A 21,165-nucleotide genomic window follows, 5' to 3' on the forward strand; every position below is an offset into this window, starting at 1 on the left:
TTATTTACAAAAAACACAATAATTACGTGACAGTTAATTTAATAAACAAACGTCATTTTAAATTTTAAACGGTGGAACTCCGCGCGCCAAATTCAAAATTCCCGTGGCTTTATTGCAATGGATGACGAGAATGGTAAACTCCAGTCACACAACTAGCCAAATTAATCGATTCTTACCGTAGAAAAGAGTTTGTGCTACATTGAGGGAACCGTCGTTGATAGAAACGCCTCCAAGGACATAACCGAGTTGCACGAAAATGTCTGGTACCGGATGAAACCCCCGAAGCAGTCTTCAGAGACCTACACCTCTTTCGTAACCGCGAGACAAATCGACTTGATCAGGAACATGTTGTTGGGTAAAACCGCACTCAAGCCCTTTGAAGTCAAAACGGAGAAGATCAAGGAGACGCGTCCCCCGCCAAGGAGGGACCCTGACATCATCCCTCCGTCTATAAACAAGAGGAAATCGTCGGTCAAGTTTCTCAATAAGTCTATTTACGAGCAAATGTAGTTAAAGAAACACCAAATGCAATTTTAAACTTTTTATTCATTTCTAATTATGTCTGGCTTAATATTCCCTATTTGAGTTCGCGTATTGTGACATTTCCTCTTTCAAAGCTCTGGAACTGTAAAGGAGCCTCCGACGGGCTTTCTGGAACTCATCTAAACTTCTGCGAACCATTTCCAGCTCGCATTGCTCTTTCTGGCACATGTTGATATTTCTGGAACACTATTAGAGAATCAATTAAATAAAACGATCATCAATGTTCAACATCCAAATGCATTTTTTAAACGAATGGTGCGAATTTTAAACTTGTTTTAATCTTTATAAAGATCGAAACTAGGTGGTTCCGAATAATAATTTAAAAGATCACATCAAAAGTTACGAAAATTTGTTGAAAATTAATTACCCCGGATGATGTGGGTGGAAAGCAAGGAGTTGGTTGGCACTGAAACACAAAAATTGAATATTTTTATTTTCAATTCAACCGCATGTACTTGTGGCCTGGGATTGCAAGGCGGAGTATAGGAACCACAACTAGGTTTTGGGCGAACTGGAGGACATGTACTAACTTGTGTACAACTAGGTCTTGGTACTGAACACAGTGGCCGACTTGGGGGACACGTTTCAATTTGTGTACAACTAGGCCTTGGTACTGCACATGATGGCCGACTTGGAGGACATGTTTCAATTTGTGTACAACTAGGCCTTGGCGAACATGATGGTTGTGGAGGACATGTGCCAACGTGTGTACAACCTCTAGGTCTTGGCGAGCATGGTGGTTGTGGAGGACATGTAGGAACATGTGTACAACCTCTAGGTCTTGGTGCTGAACATAATGGTACAGGGGGAGGACATGTGGGAACATGCGTACAACCGCTCGGTCTTGGTACTGAGCATGATGGTTGGGAGGGAGGACAAGTGGGAACGTGCGTACAACCACTAGGTCTTGGTACCGAACATGGTAGTTGGGAGGGAGGACATGTAGGAACGTGTGTACAACCACTGGGTCTTGGTGTTGAACATGACGGTTGTGGAGGACATGTACTGGCCTGTATACCACACTGATTTATTAGAGTTACAGGTGACTGTAATATGATTGAGCAAATTTTGATATAATTATTCAAGCTGCAATTACCATTACACTTTGTTGCGTAGATGCACAAACATCTTGGGATACGGACTGAAATAATAACATTACGAAGTGTTAACTTGTAGTCAGTGAGCTTACTGATTGTTGTGGTGGCGGTCTTAAGGGTCTCATTGCCGTTTCTCCTCGAATACTACAGTTATGTTCGAACTGTGAAAAGTTAATTTCTGGTTTAATAATTGGTGCTGGTAGTGGTAGTACTGGCGCTGGTTGTGGTGGTTGTTGGTCTGGTGGTTTGACGTCCTATAGACAAGTTTAAATACGGTTTTAATCGCTCTAATTTGTGATTTTACCTGTGGTGCGTCTTTCCCTGATGGGATAAAATGATCCTCTGCTCGCATGTGCGCAACTACTCCTCCTTTCCTCTTCATTATAATAATGGGTGCTCTTTGGTACCTCCTCGGAATTTCTATAACCGCCGCTTCGCCAGGAAGGATCATCCCTTTGGGTATAACAAGCTGTTGGGTGCCATCTCTTTTTCGTCTGTGCATCACTTGAATTTTTCATCCGATGACATTTTTGACAAGTGGTAGACTTGATTTATTGCCCCAGGAACTTCCTTCTGGCACTCTGATACCGTTTTAAGTTAGTCATTATTAGTTGCTTTTCTTCCGCATTCTGTTTGTCTATCTCTTGGAGGATTTGTTCAATGGACCCAAACGGCGTCGACGTTGCACAAGGAGCAAAACATTCCATAGAAGCGTTAGTCAAAGAAGAACTCGCCGAAACATACAAAGAATCATCCACAGAGGATCTCGCCGTGTAATATCTCGAAGATCCCCCACTTGTAGAAACCCCCGAAGCCATATTATTCGGTGGCGTAAACTGAGAGAGATGGGGGGTGCACGGACTTGAAACCAGATTACTTGGAGGCGAAGCGCCAGAAAGCCGGGAACCAGAAGGCCCCGAAGCCATACCACTTGGAGTCGAAGCTCGGGAGAGATGGGGGCCGCAAGGCCCTGAGGCCATACTACTAGGAGGAGAAGCGCCGGAGAGCCGGGAACCAGAAGGCCCCGAAGCCATACCACTTGGAGTCGAAGCTCGGGAAAGATGGGAGCCACGAGGGCCTGAGGCCATACTACTTGGAGGAGAAGCGCCGGATAGCCGGGAACCAGAAGGCCCCGAAGCCATACCACTTGGAGTTGAAGCTCGGGAGAGATGGGAGCCAGGAGGGCCTGAGGCCATACTACTAGGCGGGGAAGCGCCGGAAAGCCGGGAACCAGACGGCCCTGAAGCCATACCACTTGGAGTCGAAGCTCGGGAAAGATGAGGGCCACAAGGTCCTGAGACCATACTACTTGGAGGCGAAGTACCGGAAACTCTGGATGAGGGTCTTTTGACCGGAGTTGACATTTTGTTTCGTGATAAGTCAAAACTGGGTACTTCAGAAGAGAGGTCCATACTGGGAGTTCCCACATTGACATTTGTTACCACGTCTGGGCTAATGTTGATAGTGACTTGACTCGCGGTTTTATTTATGTTTGGTGGAGTTTTAAAATCGTATTCTGGACATGCCCTTGGATCGAACGTGCACCCGAACAGATCTTGCTGCTTTTGCTGTGCTGCATTCAGGGGGAGCGTGATGTTCCGGCGCCCAGGTATTACGTTATCTAAGGGACCCTTTTCAGGAAGGCTGAAGGCACGGGGGAATGAGCCAGACGATTCATAGCTGTCGAAACCGCCACCAAATGGGTCGGAACCCTCCAATGCCTCGAGGATAGCCAAGCCGAGTTGGTTCACCGGAGCTCCACCCACGCCACCGCCGCCGAACATATTGCGCAAGACAGGGAATTTGTTCAAATTAGCAGCCTATTGCCAAAAATGTAAAGTACTTTCCCTTGAATGGAATTTTTACTGAAATTTTGATGAATGGATTGATGAGCTCTGACGAAAAATTGACACTGACAGCAGGGTACTATAAAGAAATAGTTCTAAATTTCTAAAAAAACGTCTTTATGAAAATTAAGGTAGTACTAAAGTTTTATTTGTGAGATGCTATCTTTTACGTTTCAATTATTAATAGTATAGGTCGCGTGTTTTAATGCCGGTACGAAATAATTCTCCGCCGAGGGTGTGATTTAGCTCCCCATAAACTTCCTTCTGGCATCCTGATACCGTTTCAAGTTTCCTAAAATTTGCTCACTTTCCATCGCATGTTGACTATCTATGGCTTTGAGAATTTCTCCGACGGACTCTGAAGGCGTTACTTCAAAGACCGCATCGGCTTGGTATAGTGATCCGCAGGGTGCAGGACGTCCTTCAAGAGAGCTTGAAGTAGACAGTTCCGAGGAACTTGATAAGGATGAGCCCGCTGTAGCGTACGGCGAACTCATGTCAGAATCGGAACGTCCCGTGTAATAACTAGAGGAACTTCCACCGGATGCCCCCGAAGCCATACTGCTGGGAGGAGAAGTGCCAGAAATCCGAGAACCAGAATAGCCCGAAGCCATACTGCTGGGAGGAGAAGTGCCAGAAATCCGAGAACCAGAATAGCCCGAAGCCATACTACTTGGAGGAGAACCTCGAGAAAGGTGAGATGAAGCTCCCGATGCGAAACTAGACGGTGTTGAGGCACGCGAAAGGTGGGGGCCACACGGACCCGACGCGAAACTGCTTGGAGGAGAACCTGGAAAAATAAGAATCTTTAAAGATTTGAACTCAAAATTAAACAAAAAAGCCATTTTTCGTCATTTTTGTAATGTAATGGCATAAGAATTGGCATACTTTTATTCCTAGAATGAAGTTTGTTATCGTCTTCCACTAAGTGTAATTTCAACTTGGCATGAAACAAAATATCTTTGCTATAAACTCTACTGCTTTCTTATCAAGCAGCCTAATACTGAGTCATCTGACCAAGCTAATAAAAAGAAGCCGCTGTAGCGGATAGAGGATCATTCAATCAACTTATTAGTTGGTACTACCAAGTAGTACTTTGAGTACCGATATGCCGGCCAGTCCAATAAAATAAAGTCCAGTGAATTAAATTCAAAGACAGTTAGCAATATGACGTCGTACGCTTTCTTTCGGTTAATGTGATACGAAATTATTTTATTCATTAACTGGACAGTTAATCAGGGTTGGGATGAACTTGGATTGTAAATCGTGGAACTTAACATTTAGATTTTATTAATTTGTTTTAAAGTATGTAGGTAATTAAGAATCAAGATAACAACTAAATAACCTGAACTTTCGGTGGTTTCAAGAAAAAAGACTCGCTGATAGAGCAACTAATCGAACGGTCGAAGGAAAACCCATGAGAGGCTGTCTTAAGAGCAATTCTACCGACTTATATCCTTCTCCAAAATCCTTCTTCCTGTCTTTCTAGTCAAATAACCTAATTCTGGATGTAAATAAAAGACACACTAAACAAACCCTTTTGGACGTTTGATAGTGAACGAAAAAATTATCGAACAGATCATGACTGTGATCATGGCTTTGGAGAACTAAAATCCAAAAAACGTCCAAGTCTAGCTGAAGATCTGAGCAGCCTGAAACGAACTTTCAGGAAGCAACACATCCAAGAGTTCGTAATGACAGTAAAAATCACTCGTTGGTCAATAGTTACCCAAAAAAATCAGCCCTAGTCATATCGCAATTCAGTGCCCTTGAAGACTTGCTGACTAGTTCGTTACATCCGTGCAAATGTCTTGCAACCAAGCAGTTTTAATCTCTTCGAAACCGAATCTCGAGAATTACTCTCAATTGAACGAAGCAAAATATCGACGAAAGTTAGTAATTTAAGCACAAAACCAATCACAATAACAATGCCAAAACCTAAGTTTCGGTAAGAATCAAAGGTGGAGGAACCGTCACGATTTCGTCGAAAAAGTAGCAACTTTATCAAAAAAAATATTGAGTCAATCCTGAATTACAAGAGAGGTTCGGAGGTGAAAGTTTCACACTAAACCAAAAAAATCAGACGTGCGAGAATCGATTCCAGTGAAAAGGTTCTAAATAGTCGGAAAAGTAGAGCACCACTAGTGACAGAAGCATGTTGGATTCTTCACCAAAAAAAACAGTAGGTTTTTTCGGTTTCTAAGTACTGATCTGGAGATTTTAGACGAACAAGTGTTTAAAATTCCAGTCTCAATAATTCTCCAACATGCACGTCCGTGGTATACAAGTCCCTTCCTGAATAAGTTTTGTCTTTATGTTATACTAAATAGTTAAGTTTAAAAGTAAAATAATAATTTTCTGTACTGTTGGAAATGAAAAAAAAAGCTTTTGAAATTGTTTCAGAATAAGTATTATGAAACATTGCTATCAAAAATGTTTCTTCTTTGTCCATTTTCCTCTACTTGAGATTTTGGTTAAAATGTATTTTGGATCTGTTCAGAGTTTAATCATTTTATTTAATTTTTCTTATATTTTGGATATCAACATATTTTTGTACATTTTATCTTATTTTATTAAATTAAATTAGTTCAAAAATTATTGGAGCTTTTAATGACTGCAAGTTCTCCTCCTCCTCCTGAAATTGGTAGTTCTCACAAACCATGGCTGAGGATCTTACGCACAAATAAATTTAATCGCGCTGTTAGCCTGGCACCGCTCGACCAAAAGTAAAGAATTCAAAAATTAAGCATAATTTTCAAATTAAAAACATAAAAAACTCAAATATCCGCTACATTATCTGCCATCTAAACTTTAGAATGCAATCCCTTACACTATAAAAAGCCTCTCCAATACTGGACTGGGTGTGGCAACCAAAGAAAATCGCGACTTCTAATGAAATAAAAATCGTGAAATTTTACACACCAATCTGTACACTGATAAGAACCATTCTCGATTTTTATTAAATTTTTTTGTTAATAAATGAAGTCGTAGCAGTTTTGTGAGTTTTTGGGCACTAACTGTTAATTTAACTCCAAAGTTTTTAGACCAAATGAATCCTTACCTGCTAGTACATCGAACGCTGGTATCAGAATTATAAATTTTTACTTGGTTGGTGAAATAATCGGTCTTTTTTATTTTATAGACGCAAACTAGACGCGTGATTTATTAGAAGATGGTATAATTTGCCAACAAAGGGATCACGAGCCAGTAGCCGACCTTTTTGAAGCCCCTTATTTACAGTCTTGCAATAAAACTGATGACTGCATTGAAATATCCCAACGAAATCTTTTACAATTACAGTTCACATTGTCACCTAAATTTACGACGCCACAAGTAGCAACTCATAAATAAAAATAATTTTTAAAGTTAAAATGTAAAAGTGCGTTTAATTCAAAATCTGATTGGTATTTTTCTTCGCTAATTCCGTAAACAATTATCTGAAGTAAATACGCGTGGTTTAGTATAAAATTTAGAATTTGACTTTTTGGTCGAAAATTACTTTTTTTTAATTATCATTTTTATCTGCAAGTGAAAAATTACCGAAAAATTAGGGGAGATACCTTTCGTACAGTCAGGCGTGTAAAATGCAATATTTTTTTATTTAATTAGAAATCGCGATTTTCTTAGGGGAATTTACACCACCTGTCCTTATTAAAGATTCAAGCAATATTGAACAAATTATTTATACATTTTATCGGACAATCGTCCAGAATTATGGAATATTATTAATTGTAAATAAATTCTAGAAACAAAAAAACATAGAATACCCGTTGTTTAAAATGTCCCAACTTGTTCAATACTTATTTATTCAATGTGAGGACATTTTATGTATTGTGACGGTTTTTGTTTTTAATGGTACTGTATAATATTGTAGCATATTTGCTAAGCAAACCGAGTAAAATTTCTGCAACATTAGACTATTTTACTTTTTACACAATTATAGGTACTTTAGGTTTTTGTAATGACAGACCTTGGGAAACGCGGGAACCTGATTGCCCCGAAGCCAAGCTACTTGGCGGTGAAGTCCCGGCAATTCCCTTGACAGGAGTTGATATTTTGCTTCGTGGTAAATTGAAACTAGGTTTTTCGGGTGTTCCCACATTGATGTTCGTTGCCACCTCTGGGCCAATGTTGAAGGTGACACCTAGAGCGCGTCCACCCCCTGACGGATCGGTAACCGAAGGCCAGAAAAACCTTGATTCTTCCCAATAATCCGGAATTGATTTATATTTAGCATCCTCGTATCTTTGTAGGTCATCTTCAGTGTAGGGGTAGGTCCTGTGGTGATACCCAGGTCGCATGATTATGGATGTTGGTATCTCCGGCATTGGGGAGCACTCAAAGTCTGGACAGTCCTTCGGGTCGAAGCCACACGGCATTGCCTCGTGTTTCGCTTGTTCTTCTGGCGATAGAGTGAACGTTGCGTGGTGGTGGCCGTGTGATGCGCATTCTGGATGCACCATGCCTTGGTTCAGTGGTGACCTAGCTGGATCGTCACAGTCAAACTCTGAGCATTTTTTCGGATCGAACGAGCACCCGAACAAGTCGTGATGTTTTTGCTCGTCTTTATTGAGGGGCCATGTGACGTGGTGATGCCCATGTTCTATGCATTTGGAGTGGCCCCATGTAGGTTCGGACCAGGCACTGTCTTTAGACGAGGCGCGGCTGCTGCCGGAGCTGTCCTCTGGACTTAGAATAGCCAAGCCGAGTTGGTTTAAGGGGGGGGATTCACCCACGTAAATGGTGGGACCTGTGCGTTGGGCCCACATTTTAACTCAAATCAGCAACCACAGGTTATAGAAATGCGAGTAGGTTTCACTGGGATGGAGGTTTTACAGAAATTTTGATGAATGAATTTGTGACTTTGGACGAAAAGTTTGATTAATTTGATTATGACAGAAGGCTGCTATAAAAGAAATAATTATTCATTTTTACGCAAAATTTCGTTTTAGCTCCAATCAGCATTATTTAGTGAAGAAATTAACAACAAAAGATATGATCTTCATAGAAAAGTATTTTTAGAATTGTTTTTGAGGAACAGATTTTGCCAGCACAGTGTGTATATGTTTCGAATCCATGAAATAAGTCCACACAAAAAATGCGCACAAAAGAAAAGCTCACACCGAAAAGCCGAGAGCTTATACCGAAAAAAATCCACACAGAAATTAGCCCACATAGATCTAAACGCACTGAGAAAAAACCTCACATGAAAAAAGCCCACAAAAAAAGAAAAATTATTATTAACATTGTTATTTTATTATTAAATTATTAATAAAATATTATATATTATTAATTATTAAATTATTATTAACATAAATTATTAACATAGTTTAACCCAAATAATTAAGAAAACTGGGACTTTTTCTGTTAGCAATACTTTTCTTGTTAGCAACACTTTTTTTCAATAATTAGAATATTTTCATTCGCTTTTTCCACATTCTTTTCATTTTTCCATTTACAAAACTGTTGGTAAATTTATTCGTATTTTGCCTTACACTTTGTAGGTAGTAAATCTAACTCCACTTCTACCACAAATTGCAGAATTTTTTTATTATTTTCGGATTGATTCAATTTACATGAAAGCTTTTTTAAAAATTATTTATTTACTTGGTTGTGATGTTTTACACTAAGGAAACAAATGCTTGACACAGATAACTTTGCTAATAGGAACAAGACAAGACAATTTTTATTTTTAAAATCATAATTTTCGTGAAGTTGAAGTACACGAAAAAAGTGCGTGTTCAACGCGTAAGGAAAGTGAGTTTTCTGGCCCGTGAAAACTTACTAGAAAATCATCACCATTCTTTACTAGTTAAACAATCTTCCTTGAATTAGACTCAACAAGGCTTAAAATTGCTTTATATACTAAATTAAGATAATGAAAAGCGTAAGGGTGCATTTTTTTAGACAAAGACACATCATTGTTATTTGTTGCAATTTTTTTGGTTTATTTATAAATTTAAAATTTTGGAAAATTGATTATACAGCTTTTCGACGTATTTGTTATTCCTTTGTAATACACTGTTAATAAAAATAATAATAAAAATAATAATAATAATAATAATAATAATAATAATAATAATAATAATAATAACAATAACAATCATAATAATAATTTATTAATTTCATCTTTTTCTAGTTACACATGGAACAGGTCATAAAATTCATAATTTACATAAGTAAAATAAACACATATTAACAAGAAAACATACACTAAAATTTCAGAAATTCGCTGACTGTGTAAATCGCATTGCTAATTAAAAATTGTTTTACAGAACACTTAATTTTATTAAACACAGTAATCTCTTTTATGGGGTCTGGAAGATTATTTCTTATTATTTCTTATTTTTTGTAACATTACAATATTTATTTTTGTCCTGTAACTGATGTTCTCGTTTGATAATAAAGATGAATTATTATTATTATTATTATTATTATTACTATTATTATTAACAAATTTTTGTCGATGTTTAAATACGTACAAACAACACCTGAGAATATAAAGAAATGCTACAGTTAAAATTACATGCTCTTTGAATATATTTCTACAAGAATCTAATAATTATAATAATAACAAAAACCCTGCTGATATCTACTGCTCAACCCCAATATAATCACGTGATAGTTGACATGACAATAAACTATTGAATAATACAATGTCATCAAAGCTTGATGTTATAAAATCGGTTTAAGTTTACTTAAAGCAGAATTTAGTTTTTTACAAACTTGATCTGTATAATAATTAAATTTTAAACTGGAATCGACTTGAAGTCCTACGAAATTTGAATAGTTATTTTCGCAAATTATGAATATCTTCAATATAATTTCTTCAACAATTTCCAAACTAAAACTGCGAAGATCAAACTACTAGAATATTTTTCTTCGTAATTTATAATGTTTTGTATATTCGTTGTCTCAATTTTTGTCAATTTTGTTCTTTTTTGGTATTTTTTATATATTATATTGTTATATTTGTAAAAACTACGCATTCATTTATTATATTTATTATATGGCCTACTATAACCTTAGTAGTCTGTTGGAAATAAAATCTATTATTATTATTATTATTATTATTATTATTATTATTATTATTATTATTATTATTATTATTATCAACAAATTATATCGTATGTTAGGAAATGATTTAACAAAAATTTGAAGTAGAATGATTAAAAGTAGCTAATCTTGCTCAAAAAATTTAGGTATTAAAAATTTTTACAACTGCATCATCCCACAAATATTACAATCGACTCATTGGGCTTCTGTCATATTTCAAAATATCTAAATTTTCGAGAAAATTGCTGCGATATTTGAATTGTTATACCCGGCTTTAGCAAATACAGATACTGTTTTAGCAATAATCATTTCAACAAAATTTAGATAATTGATGCAATCTCTATACGAAAGCGGAAATAAACTATTGAATCTTAGAATCGTGAAGAAGAGTGTAGCTAACAAAAAAAGTGTTGCCAACAAGACGAGATTATCCCTCTGTTCTACAATTCTGCAGGTCTTGGAATGTTGAAAAAGTAAAAAAGTAAAAGTAAGATTTTTATTTTTGTGTTACCTTATGCAAAATATTTTTAGTGTATTTTTGAGTAATCCTTAAACAAGAAAATTATCGGTACGCTTAAAGTTATTTTTTTAATACGTTATGAAAGTAGAATTGGACAAAAAAAACAGTTTATTAATAAATAAGAACTAGAGAGGAAACGTAACAGCTTATTCTTTCTCTGTTGGTTTTTTGATGTGGGTGTTTTTTGTGTGAGCTTTTTTCTACGTGAGTTTTTATCCGTGTGGGCTTTTTTCCATGTGGGCATTTTTCTGTCTGAGCTTTTTTTTGTGGGATTTTATGTTTGTGGGCTTAGTAAGTTTTCTTCCTGTACACATTTTTCGTATGCGCCAGCATACGTTTCTGATAGTCCATCAGAAGCGGGCTGGCCAAATACACAAATGATCATAGGACTATTTAAGCCAATAACAACTGGGTCATAATAATAACAGTTACGTGACACGAACATTGAGAAAATCTTTTTTGGAACTTTCATACCAAAAATAAAACTTATAGTTCATTATTTAACGGTTTTATTTCATCTCATAACAGGATAATATCTTCTCCTATACTGCCGCTGTTCGTTCGGCTGTGGCGGTTCTATGGCTTCCCGAGTTTGCTTTTGTGCAATTATAACTGGAGTCTTTTTCAAATACTGCGGAATCTCGATAATTGTCGTTTCGCTAGGGTTGACGACTCCCTTCGGAATTATTATCTTCTGACCTTTATTTGCTTCCATTTTCGCAACTAATAATTTGAAATTTGATAAAAAACAAACTTTTGACTTGTGACAGTAATTTATTTAACAGACACAGAGACACTAGATCATAATTTTCAAAACCTTGCAGTGTTGTCTTTCATGCCGACAGGCAACCTCCCCTCCATCGCGTCCTTCATCATCTCCGCAATCTCGCGATGTCTTCGCTCATGCAAGAATTGTATGAGTTTTGCTAAATTCGCCTTCTCCTTCGCTTCTTTCGCTGCCAACCCCTCATTTTCCTTTATTTGCGATCCGGTCATGTTCAGTATATTCTGAGCGATTTCCTCCGGACTGATGTTGAGGTCAGAGAGTGAAGAGCACCCCAGAGATGCAAATAACTGGCCATCTTGTACGGGAACCCCCATTAACTGACCTTCTGCACTTTCGTCGCCATCGCCTCGGACAGGCTCCACTGTGAGTGAAAGCACTGGTGTTTCCATGCGAGGAGGGGTCGCTTGTTTGACGCGAACAGGGGATTTTGGAGTTTGCACTGCATCTGTCCACTTCATCCAGGACTCCCCAGGTTTGGGTGTGTAGTCCCGTGGTGTCATGGGAGTAGCTGCATAAATCTCCTCAGGCCATGGCACGATCTTTCCCTCTTTTACGTACACTTTGCCACCGAGGTGCGAAAAATCATGAGGTTTTTTCGAAAACTCAAATGGCTTAGGTGGTGAAGGTGAAGCACTTCCAAGCGAAGGTTTCTGTTTCACGCTTAAATTTGGTGCGGTGTGGGGTCGGCTCCTTGGGGCAGGTCTTGGGGGAACTTTTTGGGTAGCTGCTCTAACAGGTGCAGGTGGAGGTGCAGGTGCAGGTGCAGGAGAAGCGGTCGGAAGAGTTGTTCTAACAGGTGGAGGTGCAGTTGGAGCGTTGGGAAGAGTTACTATAAATGTCGGGGATCCACAGGAGTTTGCCGCAGGCTGCGCCACAGGTGAACACACAACAACAGGAACGTTATGTTGCTGAAAGCTTGGCAATGAAGGCATGTACATTACGGGGGAATTTGTTTGAAGACACATGGGCATGGCGCCTGGCATGCAGGGGAATATTTGGTTTTGTAAGAGGCCACCTCCACGCATACGATACTTGGACGCATTTTGCTTTTGTAGTTTATTGTGTAATAGGTTTTGAAAAGACGTTAAAAAATTGTGTTTCGTTTCTTCCAATTCTGCAACCAAATGTAATAGTACTAAGGTAATTTTTGAACGAACTGTACCATTTTTAAAGTTGTGTTTATTAAAATTATTAGCAGATTTCATCACTAGAATTTTGATTGATAAGTCACGGTTATAAATCACGTTAAACTTGACAGTGACAGAAAAAACTGTCTCCAAATCGAATAAAACGAGGAGTAAACCGCAGAGAAAATCGGTACACAAAATACAGGAAATCAGAGTAATTCCGGAGAAATCTGAGAAAATCTTTAAATGTTTGCGGTAATTCATAGAAAATGCGACGTTGGCGTTTTTGTAGTTTTGAAACAGCTAATATATGACGAAAGACATCTTTTGTGAATTGGGAATGTTGAAAATAATGTTCACGCACTTTTTGATGTAAAAATGCTTATGATCTGTCTCATCCACTAGCAACAACTGTCAATTTTCAAAAATAGTTTTCTTTAAATTATTGATTTTAAATTTGTTGTTGGGATTCAATTTAACACAGTTTTTTACACATAGCCTCCCAATTTCTGCTCTATTTTTAGACTAATTAGCAACTTTACAATGTTTTATTCGCAATGAATTTAGAAAATCTGGTAAATGTTCAGGTTGCTTATTTTCTGAAATATCCCAGAGTTGTTCGTTTTAAAAAATCGCTCTGTATAATAAATTTAAAACACAAAAGATCGTGAAATATTCTCAGAATCGTATAATTTCTATGTATAAGTTACATTAACCAATTATTTTTGCTTATATTCTGATTATGTTTTATCCTCGGATTTATTTGACATCTTACTGTCACCAATGCAGTTTACATTTCCCGTTCAAAATTTTTCAATAATTAATTCTCGCTTTATTTATGGATATTGCAAGACAGCAATTTAGTAGTTTATTATACAAGTAAAGAAAAGTTTATCCTTATCTGCGAAGAAATGCAGAACACGAATTTTTGAAAAATATCACGTGCAGATAGTGCCAACTTTTCTTTACGTGTATAATTCAATGTTTTCTCGTATAGATACATTAATAAATTTTTCGAATTAATTTTTCATCAGTTGAATAAAAAAATCACCAAATGACCATTTTATTACATCGAGAAAGATAAAAAAGCACTAAGGGCCGGTTATAGAAGCGTCATTAATTTAATCCTCGATTAAATATGTGATTAACAGATCACGTGACCAAACTGAACCAGTTTGATTGGTCTATTCATGTTGTTAACGTTTAACAGCGCAATTAACTTTAATTAAGCTTTCTATAAACCGGTTCTTAATCAAATAATCATTAAAATTTCTGAATTTGACTTCTCTTTTGATTTCGATAAAGTGAATATCTCCAATAATTTCGTATTTACTTCAAATTTAAAAATACATATTAAGATAATTAAATTGTGAAAGAATGACGAAAAATCTGCTGTGAACAGTTAATAGGTATTTAATTTAAAAAATTAGAGGAAGTTAGGAAAAATTTAGAGGAAATCAGGGGAAATCAAAAGAAATTAAGAGAAATCAGGAGAAATATTGAGGAAATCAGAGGAAATCAAATCAAAAAAAGAAATCTGATGTACAAAATTTAGGTTGCAATTTACCCCTCGCTTTTAGCTCGAATTAGCATTATTTAATGAAGAAATACACAATAAAAGATATGATCCTCATAGAAAAGTTTTTAAGAATTGTTTTTGCTACTGGCCGTCACAGTCTCTGCTTCTGGTAGCCCATCATAAGTGGAATGGTTAAATACACAAATGCTATTGTTGGAGTTTTTCTAGTTAAGCCAACAAGAACTGGGCGATAATAATAATAATAATAATAATAATAATAATAATAATAATAATAATAATAATAATAATAATAATAATAATAATAACAGTGTTTTTTGTGACAGAAACATTGAAAGAATCTTTTTTGGATTTTCATACCAAAAATAAAACTTATAATTTCTCGTATAGATAAATTCATAATTTTTTGAGATTAATTTTTCATCAGTAGAATAAAAAAATTACCAAATGACCATTTTATTACATAGAGAAAGATAAAAAATACACTAAATCAAATAATCATATTAAAATTTCTTAATTTGACTTGTCTTTTGATTTCGATAAAATGAACATCTCCAATGATTTCATATTTATTACAAATTAAATAATAAACAAAAATCTGCGGTGAACAGGTAATGGGTATTTAATTCACGGGAAATATTTTTGAAAAATTAGGAAAAATCTTGAGAAAATCTGAGGAAGTCTATAGGAAAACCTTGCGGAAATCAGAGAGGCTTCGGGAAAATCCAGGTAAATCATGAGAGAAATCAGGAGAAATCAAAACAAAAAGGGAAATCTGGTGTAGAAAATTTAGGTTGCAATTTACTCCTGCCCTGAATAAATCAAATATTTTTCAGAATTTTATTGTTCGCACTACAATACCTACTACATTAAAGTTTGGTTTGGTTTCAATTTTTGCGGTCGACATCTATGTCTGTATATGTCCATGAAACGTTTTTGTACCAATTCTTGCTGTCTCTCTCTCAACTCATTATCTAAACCCATCAAGAATAATTGTCTTCGTTCCTCTTTCAATCTAGCCACTTCCTCAGGATCTAATTGTTGTTGTTGCACTTGTTGTTGCACCCGCTGTGGCGTCACTTGCGACGCTTGTATTTGTTGTGGCACTCGCTGTGGCGTCACTTGCGACGCTTGCATCTGTTGTTGCACTCGCTGTGGCGTCACTGGCGACGCATGCATCTGTTGTTGCCCTCGTTGTGGCGTCACTGGCGATCCCTCTTGAAGTTCTTGTTGTAGCATTCGTTGCTTAAAGCGCAAAATCCGGTCTTCCTGTTCCCGCTGATATTTCTCAATTTCTCGTCGTTGAATTTCTTCCTCTTCTAATTTCTCTCTTTCTTCAACACTCATCGCAGTATTGTGCGCACTTACTGATTCATCACTGCAAGTGCAACTTCCAGCCGCCATCGAATGAAACACTTCGTCCTTTGGACGTTCCACTTTAGGTACTTCCACAACCACCGGTCTCGGCTGCCTCTTCGGAATGTGGGGGTAGAACTCTTTATGGAGTCGCGCTTGGTTGAAGGAGCTCTTGAATGGGGGCGAAGCGAAGGGACTGTCTGATATAGGAACGAGCGGTTTTTCCTCAATAACTGGTTCGGGGATGTCGGGGCTCTCGGAGATCTCGGGGATAGTAGTACTGCTTGGGATATTGGGGATGTCAGGGATAATAGTACTGTTTGCGTCTGGAGGAGGGTCTTGCGGAGGACATTCGCTTATTTGCAGCGGCTGGTATGAAACCGCTGGAACTGCTTCCTGAATGGGAGCTTGTATTTGTTGGAAATTTGGAAGAGGAACGATTATTATTGGACCATTGCTGATGCCACTTAGAGGCGAGTTGTACATCAGTCCAGGAAAGCATTGGTAAGAAATGTTGGGGCAACAATGGTGTTGGTAACCCATACACATGGGATACGGCAGGAAAAACGGGAACGAACCGCCTCGCAAACGCAACACTTCGCCTGGCTTTGGTTCTACAATCAATCAACAAATAAACTCACATTTTACAAGTTTCGGGTCGTACCATGATTACTGACAATTTGGAAATTCATTGCAAAACACAAATGACAATGTTGTCATCCAATAAACACAACACCAGTAACGCCAAAATCTTTATTACATATTTGTGGTAAAAACTATTTAGTGCATCATTTACTTTCTGCGATTGAGCGAAGTAAAAGACTGGTTGTGACGTGACGCCTTCAAATATAAATCATCAGTGTCTTGCGACTCATCTCTGTCACTTTCGCCCCCAAAGCTCACATTAGTTCTCCGGTTACAGGAGGCATGCGGTGGACAATTTTCTCTCCTCGGTTTCGTGCTGTCGCTGTCGCGATCTGCAGATCGTCTTGAACTTTCCGAATCATTGTTATTCTTAGCAAACGACGTCTTGGCCCTACTTCGTCCATTAAAATCACTGTCTCGTCTCCTGTACGTCTCATAACTGTCATCGTCCGGTATAACACACTTTCTCGAAGTATAGGGTGGTTCATAACAGGGCTTGGAGTACAAAAACGAGCAACTACTGTCAATACTACACGACGGTTTCCTCTCGATTTCCCGTTCGACGTCGTCAAGCGTCGACTTCGCGAGCGAAAACAGCATCGGTTTGAGAATCTTGTCGATTTTTTCATTGAGCAGTTTGCTGAGTTCCACATCCTCGTTCCGTGATTTCGGCGGCCAGCAGGGGAAGCGCACCGTGGGGTCGGCGTAGCATCTGCTCATCGGAGGCGGACACACGTAGAAGTTCGACGGAGGGGTGCACTGGCCATACCTCGGGTGCATGTAGCTCCGCTCGGCTGAGAAATTGAACGAGCAGGAGGCTCGCGCACAGATGGGGCAAATCGGAGAATGGACCTCGGTGTTGGGAGGTGGGGGCTGTACAACGCGAGTGTTGGAGGTTTGCTGCGTGCTGGACTGGTAGCCGCTGGTGGAGGGCTGCGTCTGAGCACTGGTGTTCACCCTCGGTCGTAGGTCTTCGACCACCGGGAGCGGCGGGTGGTGGGTGGGGGTGTTATTGAGGGTCCCGGGGAAACTTTGCGATTGCAACGGCGTGGAAGTGTGTGGCAAAGCGCCCTTTCGTGGAAGGTCATTGGCCACATCTCTGAAATTGCCACGGTAAGGCTCTACTGAAAAGCAGGAATTGTCGTCAGTACGTGCCTTAACAATCAGATTGCTGTTCGTGTCGAGATTGACCGGTATCTCAATTATGTTGTACTCGTTGGGGTTGATGATGCCTCGAGGGATGATTATGGTCCGGAAAGCGCGTTTCTTTTTCTCGCCAGAACATAAGCCCATAATTTACACGAAAATTTTAATAGGTTTGTCAAAACTGACAGTTACAAAGACTACTAAGCTAAGGATTTAATAACATGCTGGACAAGTCCCCGGCCGTGGGGAGGTTCGAGGCTTCCTGCACTAGGGCTCTTCGAGCTTTCTGGAACTTCTCGAGGTTGTCCATAATGCGGTTAAGTTCAGCCGACTCCAGCTGCGACAGCGAGTTCATGACATCGTTTGGGGTGATTTGGCCCCCGCCAGAGTCCGAATCGAAGCGCTTGTAAGCCCCGGAATCGGAAGAATCGAAGCGTTGGTAGCCCCCACTCGAGGACTCCCCCGAACACGGGCAAGGGTCCTCCGGAGTGGTCGAATAGTAAGACACTTCTTCCGAAATCCGGTTCTGCCCCCCGGACGAAACAGACCGACTGTCTAAAACCCCAAAACAGTTAGATAAAAACAAAAACACGGGATTTGTTACAGTAGGATTCCGGAGTGCCCATTGACGACGAGGCGTATTTCTGCACCGACGGGGGCGTCCGCGCTGGGGAGTTCCCCCGGGAGGAGGCGGCCCCAGGTCGGAACCCCTGGTACGGAGACGGCGCTCGTCGCGCCGGCGAGCCCCTGGTGCCGGGTTTAGGTCGCGCCACCACCGTGGGCACGTTCTGCAAAGCACCGGGGATTTCAATAATTGTAGTCTCGTTCGGCTTGACCAATCCTTTGGGGATTACGACTTTCTGGGTCCCCATTTTTTACGAGAATTTTGACAAATTTTCTCAAACTTCAGTGAAATACAACAGACAACTTGACGATTTTTTCCTGTCATCCAAATTTCAGTCAGTGGGAAAATGAGCTCTCCGCCGGGTACCCCCAAGAAAAAGCTGTCCCAAACCATCTCCTTCGTCAAAAACACCAATCCGGAGATCCTGCGCATAAGTCCGAGGCCGGGCGGAGTTGTCACCATCCCGAGTTCTACTCCCAAAGCTGTGAGGGCCGAGGATGATGTTTTCGGGGTTGAGAAGGAGTTTCAAGCCCATATTGAGGAGAAGGTTTCGAAGGAGTTTAGGGTCCAAACTGCTCTGGATGAGACAAGGTCGTTGGATTCGGAAGATGTGACGATGGCCAATCCTGCAAAGGACGCAATGTACACGATTGGAGTTGCGTTGAGCTCGATTATGATGATGGCCAGTAACCAAACCCTGTCGAAGGAGCATTTGGACTGGACGACTCGTTGTCTAGAGTGCATCAGAGACGATTTTGGGAACCACCCCCCGAACGTCCAAGGGATTCTAAACCACCTCAAATTCTTAAACCGTGGAGGTGATGGTGGCGGTGGTGCCCCACCCCCTCCGGAGCCCACCGCTGGGGACGAAGGCGATGCTAAAGAAGACGAAACTAGAGAAGACGAAGCTAAAGAAGACGAAGAGCTGGGGGAACAAACAATCAGGTCCACAACAAGGGTCCGAATGGGCAGTAAAGACGGCTAGTCACCTTTGAAACAATAAAAATCTCAAAAGTCAATGTCGTTTTAATTGTCACGCGTGTTCGTTGTTAAAATTCTCGTGAAAAATTCCCCTAATGGCAGAAAATCAAGGTATTAACGCTAGTCTTAGGGCGAGGTTTCATCAACTTTAACCTTGATAAAACCACGCCTCCAATACTCTATTTATTGTTCCACATCGCTTCAGGGAATTTTTCATCTCGGGGTAGCGGTAAGATGCGCTTATTTCTTCTAGAATCGCTTTCTCATAAAGTATTTCACAGATGACGTGCCACCTGTTCTGCGTAATCTCAGATCAGCTATCGATTTAATCAGTGAAGACAGACCCACTTTTAACGAACTTCGTGACCTGAAACGCGATTCTCTTGACCTTCCGCGGGGAGAGTCCGTGTTTCCCATACGTCTAACATCCTTCGGATCTGAAGAAGATGACGGTCCTTATATTTTTTAACTAGACGGGATCCAAACTTTTAAACAAATTAACTGTTTTAGCTTAGAAATGAAAGCGTGACTTTATTTATATTTTACCGAATTTTATTTTCAGAAGGAAGTCTCGATGAAACACCGCCAGACGCACCGGAAGATGCCCAACAAGACGACGCTCAACCTGAAGCTGAAACTCCTGAAGTAACACCAACTGAAGAACCGACTGAAGCGACACCAACTGAAGAACCTGAAGATACAAGCAAACCGACTGAAGATACAAGTAAACCGACTGAAGATGCAGCCAAAGCCAAAACATCTGACTCCCCATTTCAGGGCTGGGAAAAAAAGTAAAATTTAATTTTGTAAAAGCAGTTATATTTTTTTGCTTTTTAGGAAAAAGGTTCTAGTCGACCCAAATGCTACGATAAAGGATATTTTGGAAAATTCGCACTATCTGACGGCCCTTCCTGTAGTTCCCGAAGAGGAAGCTTCCTATAAACCAATTTTGTACACTTTTCGAGTGAAAGCAAAAGGGCGGGCGACGAAATTGAAACATATTACGACAAAACCGCCCCCGTTTTATTTACAATTTGACCACACTATTGCCGTCATTTGGACACTATTTAATAAGGAGTCAAATAAAGAGACACTCGGTGAGTATATTATTTCATTACCTACTACAAATTGTAAAATAATGGAATTTTTTAGGAATCGTTCAATTGCAGTGGGCCCTTTACTTCTTGGAAGGCATTTATAACGATGAGGGGGTGCACCCGAAAGACGTCCAGCTGTGTATTGACACCATTCAGGATTATCTAATCGCTGAATACGCCGAAATATCTGAGGAATCTGTCATTTATGGCCATTCTACTTATGGTGACTTTATTAAGAAGGAGGCCACAAGTGTCCCATTTTCTCCAAACTATGCACAAATGATCGAAAAGTGTCCAAAGATCAGTAGTAGTGCTGAAGGAGATGATACAGTGTTCCTCGACCAAAATCTCCTAAATGAATTGGAAAATGTGAAGAAAGTTGTTGGAATTGAGTCTATTGATTTGACCAAAGTTGTCTCCAAAGACCAAGTGATGAACATTTTGAACGACTGGAAGAAAGAACAAATTGGGAAGATTCAAGACGAGTTGAAGATGTTGTACGTGGTTGAGGACATGTTGAAGAATTCCGATTCGCAACATTTTGATGGGTATACGGATGAGTCGCAGTTTGAGACCATATTTCGGAAAAATAAATAGACTTTAAATTTTTTTGTTTAATTTATTTTTGACAGGCAACCAATAATACACCGCCGTATTTATGTGGGTTATTTCTTAATTAGCAATAAAACGCCAATTATATGCAGAGCGTTTCTATCATATTGATTATTGCGTCAAGGCTTGTTTACATCTTCATTTTAAAAATAAATTACCTCAAATAATTCATAAAAAGATTCATGTCGT

General features: G+C 39.3%; 7 protein-coding genes across 8 annotated transcripts; 2 read left to right on the top strand and 5 right to left on the bottom strand.

Annotated features, from left to right (window-relative positions):
• The first annotated feature begins 8 nt into the window (after positions 1–8).
• On the top strand, positions 9–543 carry LOC103314215 (hypothetical protein). Its single transcript, XM_008199588.3, has 2 exons — positions 9–133; positions 182–543. The coding sequence occupies exons 1-2, from the start codon at positions 118–120 to the stop codon at positions 508–510; spliced, it is 345 nt and encodes a 114-aa protein (XP_008197810.1). The 5' UTR covers positions 9–117; the 3' UTR covers positions 511–543.
• LOC657435 (uncharacterized) lies at positions 527–8,402 on the bottom strand. Of its 2 annotated transcripts, none has more exons than XM_015983197.2 (7): positions 7,458–8,402; positions 1,945–4,277; positions 1,733–1,894; positions 1,646–1,684; positions 999–1,589; positions 911–949; positions 527–729 (listed from the first exon to the last, which is right to left on the bottom strand). In XM_015983197.2, the coding sequence occupies exons 1-2, from the start codon at positions 8,254–8,256 to the stop codon at positions 3,730–3,732; spliced, it is 1,347 nt and encodes a 448-aa protein (XP_015838683.2). In that variant the 5' UTR covers positions 8,257–8,402; the 3' UTR covers positions 527–729; positions 911–949; positions 999–1,589; positions 1,646–1,684; positions 1,733–1,894; positions 1,945–3,729. The 2 variants fall into 2 exon arrangements, with proteins under 2 accessions (XP_015838683.2, XP_008197811.2); XM_008199589.2 differs by having other exon boundaries at positions 1,640–1,684.
• Positions 2,192–3,424, bottom strand: LOC135265354 (period circadian protein homolog 3-like). Its single transcript, XM_064354776.1, has one exon. It carries the CDS (start codon positions 3,422–3,424, stop codon positions 2,192–2,194), a length of 1,233 nt encoding a protein of 410 aa, XP_064210846.1.
• A 3,153-nt stretch (positions 8,403–11,555) lies between the features above and the next one.
• Positions 11,556–13,147, bottom strand: LOC103314217 (putative uncharacterized protein DDB_G0290521). The gene is made up of 2 exons (XM_008199591.3): positions 13,013–13,147; positions 11,556–12,964 (listed from the first exon to the last, which is right to left on the bottom strand). Exons 1-2 carry the CDS (start codon positions 13,053–13,055, stop codon positions 11,874–11,876), a joined length of 1,134 nt encoding a protein of 377 aa, XP_008197813.1. The 5' UTR covers positions 13,056–13,147; the 3' UTR covers positions 11,556–11,873.
• A 2,193-nt stretch (positions 13,148–15,340) lies between these two features.
• On the bottom strand, positions 15,341–16,657 carry LOC103314220 (vacuolar protein sorting-associated protein VTA1 homolog). The gene is made up of 2 exons (XM_008199595.3): positions 16,535–16,657; positions 15,341–16,484 (listed from the first exon to the last, which is right to left on the bottom strand). Exons 1-2 carry the CDS (start codon positions 16,560–16,562, stop codon positions 15,379–15,381), a joined length of 1,134 nt encoding a protein of 377 aa, XP_008197817.1. The 5' UTR covers positions 16,563–16,657; the 3' UTR covers positions 15,341–15,378.
• Positions 16,658–17,809: 1,152 nt separating this feature from the next.
• On the bottom strand, positions 17,810–18,533 carry LOC103314218 (hypothetical protein). Its single transcript, XM_008199592.3, has 2 exons — positions 18,266–18,533; positions 17,810–18,216 (listed from the first exon to the last, which is right to left on the bottom strand). The coding sequence occupies exons 1-2, from the start codon at positions 18,531–18,533 to the stop codon at positions 17,867–17,869; spliced, it is 618 nt and encodes a 205-aa protein (XP_008197814.1). The 3' UTR covers positions 17,810–17,866.
• A 99-nt stretch (positions 18,534–18,632) lies between these two features.
• LOC103314219 (hypothetical protein) lies at positions 18,633–20,973 on the top strand. Its single transcript, XM_015983164.2, has 6 exons — positions 18,633–19,244; positions 19,370–19,496; positions 19,549–19,719; positions 19,830–20,058; positions 20,105–20,364; positions 20,420–20,973. The coding sequence occupies exons 1-6, from the start codon at positions 18,633–18,635 to the stop codon at positions 20,959–20,961; spliced, it is 1,941 nt and encodes a 646-aa protein (XP_015838650.1). The 3' UTR covers positions 20,962–20,973.
• The last annotated feature ends 192 nt before the right edge of the window (positions 20,974–21,165 follow it).

Source organism: Tribolium castaneum, chromosome 2 (genome assembly GCF_031307605.1).
Source record: "Tribolium castaneum strain GA2 chromosome 2, icTriCast1.1, whole genome shotgun sequence".
NCBI lineage: Eukaryota > Metazoa > Arthropoda > Insecta > Coleoptera > Tenebrionidae > Tribolium > Tribolium castaneum.

What these genes read in the sequence shown, in the direction of transcription:
- LOC135265354 (XM_064354776.1), bottom strand. Translation starts at nt 3,424, where the DNA reads ATGTTCGGCGGCGGTGGCGTGGGTGGAGCTCCGGTGAACCAACTCGGC.
- LOC657435 (XM_015983197.2), bottom strand. Translation starts at nt 8,256, where the DNA reads ATGTGGGCCCAACGCACAGGTCCCACCATTTACGTGGGTGAATCCCCC. An exon ending in AGGTTCCCGCGTTTCCCAAG is followed by an intron (nt 4,278 to 7,457) that starts GTCTGTCATTAC and finishes TTATTTTTCCAG; the next exon opens with GTTCTCCTCCAAGCAGTTTC.
- LOC103314217 (XM_008199591.3), bottom strand. Translation starts at nt 13,055, where the DNA reads ATGAAATCTGCTAATAATTTTAATAAACACAACTTTAAAAATG. An exon ending in TAAACACAACTTTAAAAATG is followed by an intron (nt 12,965 to 13,012) that starts GTACAGTTCGTT and finishes ATTTGGTTGCAG; the next exon opens with AATTGGAAGAAACGAAACAC.
- LOC103314220 (XM_008199595.3), bottom strand. Translation starts at nt 16,562, where the DNA reads ATGAATTTCCAAATTGTCAGTAATCATG. An exon ending in CCAAATTGTCAGTAATCATG is followed by an intron (nt 16,485 to 16,534) that starts GTACGACCCGAA and finishes GATTGATTGTAG; the next exon opens with AACCAAAGCCAGGCGAAGTG.
- LOC103314218 (XM_008199592.3), bottom strand. Translation starts at nt 18,533, where the DNA reads ATGGGGACCCAGAAAGTCGTAATCCCCAAAGGATTGGTCAAGCCGAAC. An exon ending in GGGCACTCCGGAATCCTACT is followed by an intron (nt 18,217 to 18,265) that starts GTAACAAATCCC and finishes TTGGGGTTTTAG; the next exon opens with ACAGTCGGTCTGTTTCGTCC.
- LOC103314219 (XM_015983164.2), top strand. Translation starts at nt 18,633, where the DNA reads ATGAGCTCTCCGCCGGGTACCCCCAAGAAAAAGCTGTCCCAAACCATC. An exon ending in CGGATCTGAAGAAGATGACG is followed by an intron (nt 19,720 to 19,829) that starts GTCCTTATATTT and finishes TTTTATTTTCAG; the next exon opens with AAGGAAGTCTCGATGAAACA. An exon ending in GTCAAATAAAGAGACACTCG is followed by an intron (nt 20,365 to 20,419) that starts GTGAGTATATTA and finishes GGAATTTTTTAG; the next exon opens with GAATCGTTCAATTGCAGTGG.